At 38.8% G+C, this 13766-nt stretch overlaps 1 protein-coding gene across 1 annotated transcript in view; it reads left to right on the plus strand.

Moving 5' to 3' along the window:
- GPR98 (G protein-coupled receptor 98) overlaps positions 1 to 13766 on the plus strand; it is a 289750-nt gene that overhangs the window by 267619 nt on the left and 8365 nt on the right. The window contains exons 87-88 of the mRNA XM_009330315.1: positions 10272 to 10463; positions 12650 to 12818. Of these exons, the coding sequence (XP_009328590.1) occupies positions 10272 to 10463; positions 12650 to 12818 (361 nt within the window). The remainder of the gene's footprint in view (positions 1 to 10271; positions 10464 to 12649; positions 12819 to 13766) is intronic.

Here is a 13766-nt window from a genome sequence, read left to right on the forward strand (position 1 = left end):
CACAGAGCAGGTCATATCCAAATTCTTCTCTTTAGTGCTGCAAACATATCTTAAGTCAATTCTGGCATTAATCCATTAGAGAGAATTTCCAAGAGGGGAAATAACTTCTTGTTTTCCAAGTACAAGGAGAACCAACAGTTTGATATGTGTTTCGTGACTTACACTATCTGTTGCTGACAACACATAGAGCTACAGTCCTGCAAAGTTCAATAAATACAGCAAGACATGGAAATCAAATGTTCCAATTGCTTAATTTTGAAATACGTATGTGTGTATATATATCCTTTGGTATTACACTGGTATGCATTGACATACAATTTAGGTTGTTATAAGCAGAATCATAGGGAAATAACTAAATACTACAAGGCCATTACTCTCCCAAGTGTTGTTCCTGTCTCAGAAGTAGAGAGTGGTCCCTGTTTAGAGTCAGCCAATGGAATTGCTCTATGTTCATTTCATTCCCTTTCTGTTTTCTGTAAATTTCCCTTTTTTTTTTTTTTTGTTCACAGCTTAGTAGCGGTATTTCTGTCTGAGTCTACTGAGAAAACCCTGGTTTAAATTTTTGTGCCAATGATTTTTCTATTAAAAAATAAAAAGTTGTAACCCACAAATGCAAATTCTAGAAAGCTTTAGAGCTACTATTGCTAAAAAAAAAAACTCAAAACAAAAGTTTCTAATACAAGGCTGACATCATATCCATATTTAATGTGTTTGTTTTTAATTTTACTTTGAGTAACACTGCCTATGAAAAGAGATCTCATTAACTCTTGAGGTACTTTTTATTCATCCAGAGCTTCCTCTCCTTGCACAGACTGGGGGCAAGGGTGGGGGGAGGAAAATCAGCTCATTATGTCAAGGCAGGAAGTGAATGATGGACCTTCAATGACAGAGCCAAATATATTATTATACCTCTACCTACTCTTGTTCACCTACTTGTCAGATATGGAGGGACGTCTAGTCCTTGTCCTCACTTTTGCCCACGTTTCCCTTTTTTTGAGGAACATTCCTAACCAAAACAGTGTTAACTTCCTGCTTTATAAATAAGACTTGCCTTCTGCTGTCTCTGAAGCTGTGGAAAGGCAGTAAATACTTACAGTAATTTTCATTAAAATCAAGGTGGGTAGGGAGTGTAAATTGCTGACAGGTTCCTATGAATTTCATTTAACAGCAAAGCCTGCTAAACAAGACTTCTACTTCTGAGACAATCAGAGCGCTCTGGCAAAAATAACTATTTCTTGTAGTAAGTTACACATCTGTTATTCTGGACATAAAAAGCATAAAAAGTCATTTTAAGGTACTTGCTGGGGTCAGTTTTAACTACGGGGAGGTTGAAGATGGTGAGGCTTTATTGGGTTCCTTACAGCACAGTGTGGCTGTAGCTCCCTAACTGGCTGCAGCATCCCCAAAATGTTTTCCCAATAGTCAGAGAATGCTGGAGTATACAAACACCTTATTCCCACCAGTCTTGCCCTAAACCACCCAAGCAGCAGGTATGGACAATAATTATATCAGTAATCCACAACCCTTGGGTTTCCTCTAAGCCAGAGTTTTTTGGAGGTTCCTTGTGTTTATGGCTTCTGAAGTTGCACCAGTCAGTTACAGTTTCACTCTGTTATGGCACCGCAGCAAAATGCTGCTAAACGAATGGTCTACCCAATTTATCAGTCAGGTATCACAGAGTAACAAGAAATAAAGAAATAACAGTAGGCATAAGAGAGATTATGACACGGAAAGAATCAATTAAAGGGAAAAAATGTTGTTCTAGCAATAACTCCTATCCTTTACTTAATTCTTCATTTTGAGATATTCTGTAATAGCAAGTAGAAGTTCAGCAATAAATATACAAAGTTAGCTTCTCTCTTTTGACTCTTCCTGTCTGTCCATGCTGACTTTCAATTCCCTGTTTCTTTTAACACTGTGTGTTTGTCATTAATATAGATAAGTAGAAATTACTGCTTTAACAGAAAATAGAAAGAATACTTCAATGTGCTGCAGGAATAGCACTTTCTTTGACTTTTTATATGGGCCAGATTGACCTGTATTCGGTGATGCTAGTTTGTATGGTCCCCGAATGCTAGCTTCCCTCTTGAGTATTGCTTTCCTATGCTAGCTTTCAGCTTGCTTTCAGATATAACTAGAGAATTAACTGCTCTAACACTGTTAGTCAGGAATCTCTTGACCTAGGGGCAGAGGTGACAAAGGCTTTTTCATCCACCGTTTCTTGTCTGTTTGAGAAAGAAATGAAAACAGTAGTAGTCTTGGATTGTAAGGTGTGAGCTGAAATGTAGGGTTATAAATGTGTACCTTGGAAAGCAAGTATGAGAGTAAATGTTCGCAAAATTTTGTAAAGCATGTGTGCAAATTCATGACCTAGTATTTCTAGGTCTTTACAGTCAATGCAGTTGAAAAATATGTGAGGAATAACCTTATAGCTTTTGGTCTTTCTGTTTGTCTTTTTTAGTGTAAGGTTCATCAGTGAACAAATAGTCTGTTTTTCACTGGTATGTGATCTGGCTGCTTTCTGCTACCAGAGTGGTCCTCCACATAGGACAAAGCACAAGAAGAACCTAATGCAAAGAGGACCTCAAGGGATGCTGTCCCCCATTTCTGTTGCCTGTGCAGGGAAGAAAAATAAAAAAGGCAGAGGGGAAAAAAGCCATGAGCCGAGAAATGGGGCAGAGATGGGGAACAATGGGGTGCTAGTCTGCTTTGTCTACTCTTGGCTTGGTTCTCAGCCTCCTGCAACCATGTGTGGTTGGTGTGATTTACCAAATCTGAGAGAGTGCTCTAACGAGGGACTGCAGCCAGACCTGCGGAGGTGAATTGCAAGCTTCTGCTGCATGCTGATTCTCCACTGTTTGCCCTCCACAGATCACGCCTATCCCACACTTTGTACCTTTGATCTTTGACTCAGTGTTTGTTTCTTCCTCAGCTAAGCTGAAATACAAAAATAGGGCTTTCTTGGTATTTCCAGGATGACTAGATTGGAAGGAAGGAACGGAATCTTATTCCAGCCCAATCTGCACATATGGCAAGTTTGGCTGAGCATCTGTATTTTCAGTGCATCTTCAAGCTGAACAACTCTCTTCTGAAATTCAAATCTGTCCTCTTAAAACACACACCAACAAAAAAAAAAAAAAAACAAACAACCTTTTCCACCACTTGCAGGGCTGAAATCGGAGTTACAAATGGCAGTTGTGTGGGAGCAGCTGCAAGCGTGCTGAGAGCTATGCAAAATATTTATAGTGAATCCTGTGTATCCAAGCAAATCTGCTTTTTAAAGATTTGCCAAAGTTTGTGAACCTTTCAGGTAAACCTGAGCCAAGTTTAGACTAAATCTGAGCTGAATGGAGTTCGCCAGAAAGGAATTTATGGCTTTGGCTTTGGGTAGAAACTGCAAGATTCAGCATGGTCTTGGTATAGTTGGCTCTGCATAAAGAGAAACTTGGCAGTTCAGACTAAGTTTCACATGTTACATTAATATTAGGAAAATGTATTCATAATGCTGAAAGCACAGTATTTTTATCATTATTACAGAATATACCCATAACCTGTTTATCTGTGGAATTATAACTACAAAAAAAGAAAGCAATTGAAATAGTTATATCTTAGTTCAAGCCTGTAAATACATTCTTAATTTAATGATAGGTATATGAATGATTATTTTCCTTCATTCCATTTTTTATGGTGGCTTCTGTGCATGTATGTATATGTGGTGGCAGTCGGTTGGTTCAACAAGTGGTCTTATGATGTTGCCTACCAAGATGGCATGAGTTTTGCAGTCCTCAGTTACATTTATTGTTGTCTTTTGATTCTGATGTGAATTTTTAGAACTTCAACTGTAACTGACACAAATCTTTTCCTACAGAGCAAAACGGAGAATGAATACCTCAGGAAGCAAAATGTGGATAAGCAGTAAATGTTCCCAATAGAAACTGTCATAAGAGAAATTATGTGATTGATAAGAATGATAACAGCTTCATCAAAACTGGTGCTTAACGGCAAATAAACAATCAAACCCTTGATGGTACATAGCAGGTCCAAAGTCGACTTACTAAGTGTAATCACCAGTTGGCAGGGCTGCACTGCTAAAGACATGGCTTTTACAACAGTCACTTTGAATGCAAAGAAAAAGAGTTAGATTTAAACAGAAGGATCTGATTTACATTTCAAAGGTTAATATTTCTGGGGAGCTATGAGTGGGAGATGTTAAGCGATGGCTTAGGATATAGTATCATGTGACTAACATGATACTTCTGTCATGACACCAATAAAAGATCTTCAAGCTGTTCTCAAAGAAAAATATGGTTGAAGAAGATACAGAAAAATAAAATGTACATTAAAGTCTGCTTTTTGATATCTAGATATGCACAAAAATGTTGTGCATGCAATTTATCATAGTTATCTCTGAAAACAAGGAAACTTGCAGAAGGAAATGGAGAATTATACATGTTTTATGTGTGTCACCTGGTTAGCATTATTAATGCTATTGTGCGTATGAATATTCAGTTCCATGGCTAATTTTCTTCCAAAAATGATTAGGAAAGACAACAATACCAAATATATATCATGCATTTTACAATGGCCCTGGTTATTATTTCCTGAATATGATTCCTTTAATATTGTGAGTCATTTTTTGCTATGTAGATACTAGCTTCTTGAACATGGCGAAACAGGCAAATTATCTGGATTAATCAGACCAGTAATTTTCCCAAAAGCAGTAGGCACTTGTTATGTAAATCAGTGTTAATCCACAGCAGGCTTTGACTGGCCAGTGATGGAAAACTACGTGAGAAAAGAGAAGTCCGCAACATAAGAAATTCCAGTAAATTAGTGAAATCCCCAGGGAAGTTCACAAGAAGTCAGCTAAGGCATTAAGGTGCACAAGCATCAGCCAAGACGCTGCCACCAGGACTGGCAGCAGCAACCCATGGCCATCGACAGCTGCCCGGGAAGGACAGCCTGACCATTAAACTGACAAGCAAAGGACTTTCTAGGACTGGTTGCCAAGAGTAAATTAGCATAGTCCAGACAGAGAATAAGATTAAATCTCACCCTGATAAGATTAAAAAAACTAAAGTGAAACTAACCAAAGCATAAACCAGCATGCGGAAATTCCTCTACCGTGACTACAGACAGCTAGTCTCAAAAGCTGATCCGAGTAAAGACAACTCTTCTGTTGGCAGAGACACCTGTTTGTGTGATTTCTTGGGTTTTTTACCACCTGGCACCAATAAATGTGTAACTTTAAAAATAATAGTGATGTTGTAGCCACGGTGAACTAAGGATCAGGATGATCCAGTTCTAGACACAGAGGCCTTTTTGTGGTCTAACACAAGATACCATCTTTCTTCACAAGCCTTGATTTCACTTAAAATATTCTCTTTTGAAAAAACAACTTTTAGTGATATAGTCACATGATTCGTTATATAGTCACATGATGATAGTTATCAAATAAAATTTTCCAAATTAAAATAGGAACTCAAAGAATGCCTCTGTAGAGTGCACTGAATTTTTGTTAGTGCTGATACGTACACTGAAACAGTTTGAGGAACTGTTCAAATGACTTTTCTTTACCAAAAGTCCTGCAAATATACTTTAGTTTTATAAATAGAAATACCATTCCTCTAAAATAGATTACATTATCTGAATCCACTTCTCCTTGGAAAACCAGTTTTTGCAACTTCAAGGTAGGGTATCTCAGGCATGGATGAAAATACTTGTGTGAGAAGTTTGATGTATATTAGTTTTTGGTGTGGTTTTTTTTTTTTTTTTAAAGAAATCTAATGCCTTGGTTTGTTTGCGTTTATTAGAGCAATAAAAGTCCTTTATCTTACAAGACCAATAAAAATTATGGGATACAGTAGACATCTTGGTTTTCTCTCAGTGTGTAAAAAGGAGATGATGAAGAGGTTTGTTGATGGCCTACAGTCTATTGTATCCTTTCTCATTACTATTAGCAGAGTTATCTCTGCTTCCAAATTTAGACATACTGTAGTGTCAGCACAGTGCGTTGGAGCATGCAGAATTAGAGGATAAAGAGACAGAGAGACTACGAGTGTCAAATGTGCAGTGAAGGCTTTCTATGGATCAGTCCTCCAGGTTTGCATGTGATCTTATGGAGTGTAAAATGTATTCTGTCCTTTTGTTGACAGCTGTGGAAGTCTGTCCTTAATTTACTAGCTTCCTGCAGCTATCACTCCACAGAATAAATAAATCAAGCTGTTGTATATGAGAACGCCCCTCACAACCATGCACGCACAAAACCCTCCCACAAATTATAAAACGTACCAGAAAAAAAAACCTCCTTTCTTCTTCTATAGAGAGCTTTCCACAGTCTCTTCGGGCAACTTGTTCCAGTGCTTAATTACCCTCACATTAAATATGTTTTCCTTATATCCAATTGGAACCTCCCCTGTTTCAACTTGGGACCAGCATCTCTCATTCTCCTGCCATGCCCCTCTGTTCTTCTCAGTACCCACCTCTTGTGTATTGGAAAGCTAATAGCAGTTAATGGCTATTCATTACCCTCTGAGCCTTCTTCACGCCGAAAAGCCCAGTTCCCTCAGCCTGTCCTCACACGGTATGTGCTTGAGCCCCTGACTATCTTGATGCCCCTGCGCTGGACTTGCTCAAGTTCTTACCCATCCAGTGCTCTACCCATCTAGACAACAATGTCCTAACTTGGGTACCAGAGTGCTGTGGGAGACTATGCTGAAAGCCTGTCGGGTTAGCAATCAGCCATTTCACTCTGAGACCCAATAGTTTCTTTTTGGCCTCCCTGTACATGCCCGTGGGCTGAGGAGAATGGCTCTGAATTTGTATGCGACAACAGAGGATATTGGTACTGGGCTGAGGTTTAGGGGTTTGGGTTTTTGGGGTTAGGTTGGGGGTTTTTTATGAAAACTTCTTAAGGATACAAAATTAATATTTACCACATTTTTAACAGAGATGTCGTTGCCAGTGTTACTAATATCCATACCCAGACCTATCTTCTGATCCCTTTGGAGTGTGTAGGTTTCTTCTCTGAATATCCTGCACGTCTGGTAGACCTGTCAACAGAACGTGACTATTCTCTGCATTTCATACTTGGTCCAACTGGCAAGGACGATGTCTGTGTGTCTCTGAAAAAGTAAAGTGGTGCCAACTTGGCCAAAGTTGTTTATAGGATAAACACAGTGAAACATATATTACAATGCCAACAGCCTTATTTTCATAGTACTTTAAGACTATTTTTACAGTATTAAAGGTTGAAGTGAAAAAGAACATAATGAGTGTCAAAAGTGGGATGAAGGACAATTCAATTCTCAAACTAGCGCTTTTCAAAAAACCCACTGAGAGTGTGAAAGCTGTGGTTGCACTGACACAACCCGAGTCTCTGCATCCTGCCTGTGCTCTTTCAGAGTAAACAGCCTGGTAGCGGCTGGTGCTAAAATAAGCATGGATCAATATGACTTGATCCATGGCATCTTCATGTGTATGATCGTTGGAACACAGTGTTGTTCGGGCAGGACCATTTGCCTTGTTTTGATTTCCCAAAATTCAGTTGCAGTGGTTTCTAATAGAAATACAGGGTAGTGCGAATAAGACCACAAACCTCTTTTGGTACTTCAAACAAAACTGCACTGATGGCACGTAGGAACTCAACTCTACAGAGTCTATCTTCTTGAGACTCTAGATTTGGATGGGAGTATGGGTCAAAGCAGGTTCCATCCCTTTTCCAGCTACGCAAGAAATCTACCCCGCAGCATGGTTCCTGTGTAAATGTATAACTTACGTAGGAGTGTTGGGTTTTGTTAGGTATAAACTTCTGTTTGTAAGGCATTGCCGTAATATTTTGCAAGAGTGGGAGAAGTAAAACTCACAATTTTTGTTTCTGTTAGCTAACTCAGCCTGTGACTCCTCCTGTCCTTAGACAGTCAAATAACCTCCCCGAGTCCATGTGCTCATTATGGAAGGACCCGGAGGAGCTGTCTCACCACCCATCTGCATCAATATGTGGGAGTTCTCTGAATTGCACATACTGAAGTTCCTTCTCAGCTTTGAGAAGAGGAGGGATGCAGCAGGAGTGCCACACGAGGCGATGCATCTCAGGGATGCTGGCTCCTGCTGCCCAGGACAAGGATCTGCGTCTCTGGACAACAGCGAGGGGCAGAAGTGGTGGCAGCAGGGAGGAGTGGCAGCAAGGACGCTTTGGGTGTCAAAATTCCGTTCTGTGGTTCTGGTAGAACAACAGTTCTTCAGAAATAGCACTGTCTGAAACACACAAGAGTTAAGTTGGGACACCAGGATGAGTTAAGGAGATAATTGGGCTCTTTATTCCATGTTTATTTGTTTTAGAAGTGTGAGCGTCCACACTTCGGGCTGCACAGGAGAGTGACATAGCATGGGCCTTGCATACCAATGCCTTAGGTCCCTGCGATTCTGAAAGACAGGGGTGTGCAGCATTTTCAGGTAATGGGTTTTCTTGAAAAAGTACAAAACCACTTGAAACATGCGTGCAACTTTTGCGGCTAGGTCCTCAGAGACTGAAATGCCAGAGGCTGCTCTGAATTCAGTGTCGTTACTGTGATCCGTTCTTCTTGGGTTTTTTATCCTTTTCGTATCCATTAAACAAATTAAAAGAAATCCATTTGCTGGTCCCATTATGCTTGACATACATCAGAGTACTTGGATTTGTTTATAGAATGAAAGGGCATTTTGGTTCCTTTTCAGTGTCTCTTAAGTGCAATGTGTTTGCATGAGTTTTTTGGAATGTATTTACTTACATGTATCACAAAGAAATTTCCTCTCAGTTAACTGCTCCGGGTCCTTGTGACAAAAACCAATAATCTGGAAAACTGGGAAAATGTTTTCTCAAAATAATTGTTTTTAACACTTTGGTTTGCTGGTTTGCTGTTAAAAAAAAATGCACACATGGAGCTGTATGGCTTTATAGCAGCTGTATGAGGGTATTTCCAGTGTCTGACCAGCTGAGATTGAAATCCCATTGAATCCCATTAACTTCTGTTATGTGTCACTTTCGACCAGACTGTTTTGTCATATAGTTTTGGCATTAGAAATTATGAATCTGTGGATCGTGAAGTGCTGCTGCCTGTTTTATAGGGATGGAAATGAACATGTATCTTGGGTATTTGCAGTCTCCATGTATTTTCAAAATTCCTTCCATTAGGAATTCCCAAATATAATTAATTAAACCTCTTACTATTTATAATTCCAGTTATTGCTTTCATGCCGATGGGTACCTTTCCAATAAATCGTTCTGTTTAATACAATTGTTTTCAGGGGTCTAGAGGACAATGTGAAATACAAAAAACAATGCAAAGGTAATTCTGTTGCAGCAATCGGGAAGAATCCAGAAGTCTTCTTTCTGTACTCTTTTGGTTAACCCCTTCTTTAGTAATTATTGAACTGGTTGATTTATCAATTGAAATGGATTGTTTTCCCTCAGTATTAGTGCAACTTAAGAATTAGAGAAATAAAAAGTCAGATTTCATATTCAGAAGTTTCATATTCATAAATTCAGAAGATTCATATTCATATTCAGAAGATTTCATATTCAGAAATCACTGGATTTCTTTGCAAATAAAAGTCATGGTTATAATATTTTTCTTGGCTAAGTCTAAAGGTCAAAATTAGCAAGTTTTAAAGAAGAACTGCAAAGGCATACAGCAGAGCCCTTGTAGTAATCACAAATGAAAGACAGTGCTGAATTAGTGGATAATACAGAAAACCTAATTTACAGTTACAACTTGGTATCTGTGACGGCAGCAGTGCAGTTTGCACGGGATTGAAATTGGGGCAAGAATGCAAAGAGCCAGCAGGTCAGTAAGGAAATAAAGAATTGTGGCTAGGGGCCAGCAGCCAAATCCTATTGTAAAGGCGGCCCTTAACCACATTTTCACTATTATGACAACTGTGAAACTCGAGTTGGTTTTGCTGTTGTTGGGATCTTGGCTTTGCTTTGCAACCGCGTGGGTTCAACCAAATAATCATTTTCAGTGACTCTTTTGGTCTGGGGTTTTTGTGTGTGTGTGTTTAGCTGGAGGCCTCAGCATATGAACGTACTTTTAACTTCCAGATGTCTGATGGGCAGTGACGTCATCTCTTATTTTCCATAGAAACTGGCTGCAGTCCTTTGAAGCACGGATTGCTGGTGTAAGGGACAGCATCTGCTACAGCATATAGGACCTTGCCATGACTGCGTTCGAACTCTGATCTAAGCTCCCTGCGTTTCACAAGCTGACGTTCTTTTTCTCTCTCTGTTTCAGGGTCTTTATGTCTTCGTGGTATATTTTATCCTGCACAACCAACTTTGTTGTCCTGTGAAAGCAAGTTATACTGTAGACATGAATGGGCATACAACTCCGGGATCGGCTTTTTTCACACATGGCAGTGGTCTGCCGGCTGCAGGTGGAGAGATCAGCAAGTCCACTCAGAACCTCATCAGTGCTATGGAAGAGGTAACAGTGCTCTATAGGCATTACCCTGTGTATTGAAAATGTACCTGGAGATTTAAGTGGCAGTACTGAAGTGTAATACACAGGAATGAGATGCTAATTATTATAGGTTGGCTTTGGGGAGGGGGGGATTATTATTTTTTTTTTACCATAAAAATTGTTATCTTTAGCCATGGTGATATTCTTGGAACTTACAATTCCCTGGTAACATCCCATCTAGAGAATTTCCCCTTTTCTACTTGAGTCTTCAGTTTGTTATAGAGGCTGGTTAAAGTGTTGTCAAAAGTAGTTCATGAGCAATCAAAATACTGATTTAATTCTTTCAGCTTACTATAGGTCTTAGATGAGTTTTAAGTCTTTAATTTTCCAAAATCATGCCGTGCAAAATTTCTGGAAATTTTAATAGTATAGAATAAAATTAGAATGGAAAAGAAAAGAAGAGAAGAGAAAAGAAAAGAAAAAAGAGAAAGGAAAAGAAAGGAAAAGAAAAAGAAAGAAAAGAAAAAAGAGAAAGGAAAAGAAAGGAAAAGAAAAAGAAAGAAAAGAAAAAAGGGAAAGGAAAAGAAGGGAAAAGAAAGGAAAAGAAAGGAAAAGAAAAAGAAAGAAAAGAAAAAAGGGAAAGGAAAAGAAGGGAAAAGAAAGGAAAAGAAAGGAAAAGAAAGGAAAAGAAAGGAAAAGAAAAAGAAAGAAAAGAAAAAAGGGAAAGGAAAAGAAGGGAAAAGAAAGGAAAAGAAAGGAAAAGAAAGGAAAAGAAAGGAAAAGAAAGGAAAAGAAAAAGAAAGAAAAGAAAAAAGAAAAGAAAAGAAAAGAGAAAAGAAAAGAAAAAAGAAAAGAGAAGAGAAGAGAAGAGAAAAGAGAAAAGAAAAGAAAAAAGAGAAAGGAAAAGAAAGGAAAAGAAAAAGAAAGAAAAGAAAAAAGAGAAAGGAAAAGAAAGGAAAAGAAAGGAAAAGAAAAAGAAAGAAAAGAAAAAAGGGAAAGGAAAAGAAGGGAAAAGAAAGGAAAAGAAAAGAAAAAGAAAGAAAAGAAATTTTGAGGGAGATGATTTTCAATCTCTTTGTTGCTGGAACTGGAATGCTGCTAGTATCACTTTTCACTACCTGTAGTAAACCAAGGTGACTTTTGCTGCTATGTACATGTGTGTGTTGATAGAGCTAGTTGAAAATTTTCCAGCTAAACAGTTTTTCCAGGAAAAACACCAATTTAATGGAATTGAAATATTTCAAGGGAACATGTCAGTTCTAGTAACAATTTTTCTGGAAACCAAGCTGCTCACCTGGCAGCTGTTTTGCCCATTTCTCTACCTGCTTGACTGTAGGTTTGTCTGGATTTTAAAGCTCCTCAGCTGCCTCCTGGCAGACCACTAAATTTATTCAACTTCTCAGCATCAGGTGGTGCCTGACTCCCCAGTTTAGTGGACAGCGTAGCTTCTCAGCTCTACATGGCAAGCTTCCTAAAGCTCCTAAACAGTGGATGAGCAATAAACCAAGAAAATGTATTTTGATTGTCCTAAAATGTATTTTTTGAGAGTTCAGTATTTTGGCTTTTCCTCACATTTAAGGAGGAGATAGATTTTCAAAACCAATTTTATTCTCATGAACAGAAATTCTGGTTTTTTTTTGTGAGGCTCCACCTTAAACTGAAGTGGCAGGTGAACTATAGCAAAATTGATATTGAAACTGCAGGGCTGTATACCACCACCAGAACCTTCAAAGGCTGGCAGATTACTTTAACATTTTGTATTGGTAAACATGGGAAGCAGTGGGTTGCCAACTGTAGATCATACAGTGGAAAGTGATGATGGTTAGTGGCTATAGAAGGGAGAAGCAGGGTCCAGCAGAGGAAGGGGCAGTGTTAAGAGAGGAGTAGGCTGGAACCTTTCAGTGCTTTAATTTAAAGTTCTCCATACCAGGGGCCAATGTTCAGAAATAGCAATATTTTTTTAACTTTTTGAGATAGCTAGGACAGGCATAATAAACACAAGGTTAAATGACTTGTAATCGATTTACATATATAGAGATATATATATTTTACTTAAAAAAAAAAAAAAGGCTACCTGGTTCACTATAGAAGTAACAGAATAGCTGGTTCCAAAATCTCTTGGTCGTGAGTTTGGCTCTGGTCATAGTTTCCAGTTTCTATACTATAGTTTTGATGATTACTGCATTTCTGTGTCTTTTTAAACTTTGCAGGTGCCTGCAGACTGGGAGAGGGCATCCTTGCAGCCTGCTAGTGCTGCCTTTAAGCAGAGTCCACAAAATGGCAATGTTTTCCACCCTTCTGGAGGATTTAGTACCAGCTCATTGGTTGCTGATGAGGAATCACAGGAGTTTGATGACCTAATATTTGCTTTAAAGACTGGTGAGTGACTCTTCTCCTTGTTCCTCAACGGTTGTTATGTTGTTCTTCACCCTAATGGTGTCACCATTCCATGAGATCAAATTAACGAGATCCATTAATATAATCTGATTGCCAGTGAAAATCTGAAGTAAAATTGTTTTGCCTTGGACTGCTATTCCATGAAAGATATTGTGCAGGCTATCTAAAATAACAAAGAGGGAGTCTGCAAGAATATGTTTTGAGTCATGATGAGAAGCAGACCTGCAGAAAGTAGCAGCAAATTGGAGGCTCTGACATTCTTTCACAAGCGCTTAAATGGCTAACTGGCCGCATCTAGACATGGGGTGTCTTGTCTTCTTTTCCTTTCTTTTTCAAATTGAGATGTACAGTATACACAATGCCTATCTTTATTTTTTTATATACATATATATATGTGAGAAACAGCATAACTTCGTAAATATTGATTCTCCCAATGAATGTAAGACAAAATATTTATATAAAATACATTTGAACCTGAAAAATGGTGTACACTGGAAAGATAAACGAGATAGACTTCTGCCCAAACACAAGAGCAAGCGTGATCCCAGGCTTTGCCCTCAGTTACGTATTGCTTTTCTGCTTCTCACCCACTCTGCCAATGCAACTTCAGGTTATTCATATGATATAAATAGATAGCCAGATGTGGCCACAGGCAGAAGAAATGAAGTGAAACCTGATTCAAATATAGGTCATAGAATCATAGAATCATAGAATACTTTGGGTTGGAAGGGATCTTTAAAGGTCATCTAGTCCAACCCCCCCTGCTGTGGGCAGGGACATCTTCCACTAGATCAGGTTGCTCAGAGCCCCGTCCAACCTGACCTGGAATGTTTCCAGGGATGGGGCATCCACCACCTCTCTGGGCAACCTGGGCGAGTGTTTCACCACCCTCAGCGTAAAAAATGTCTTCCTTATATCTAGTCTAAATCA

Source organism: Pygoscelis adeliae, unplaced genomic scaffold (assembly GCF_000699105.1).
Source record: "Pygoscelis adeliae isolate BGI_AS28 unplaced genomic scaffold, ASM69910v1 Scaffold178, whole genome shotgun sequence".
In the NCBI taxonomy this organism is placed as follows: Eukaryota; Metazoa; Chordata; class Aves; order Sphenisciformes; family Spheniscidae; genus Pygoscelis; species Pygoscelis adeliae.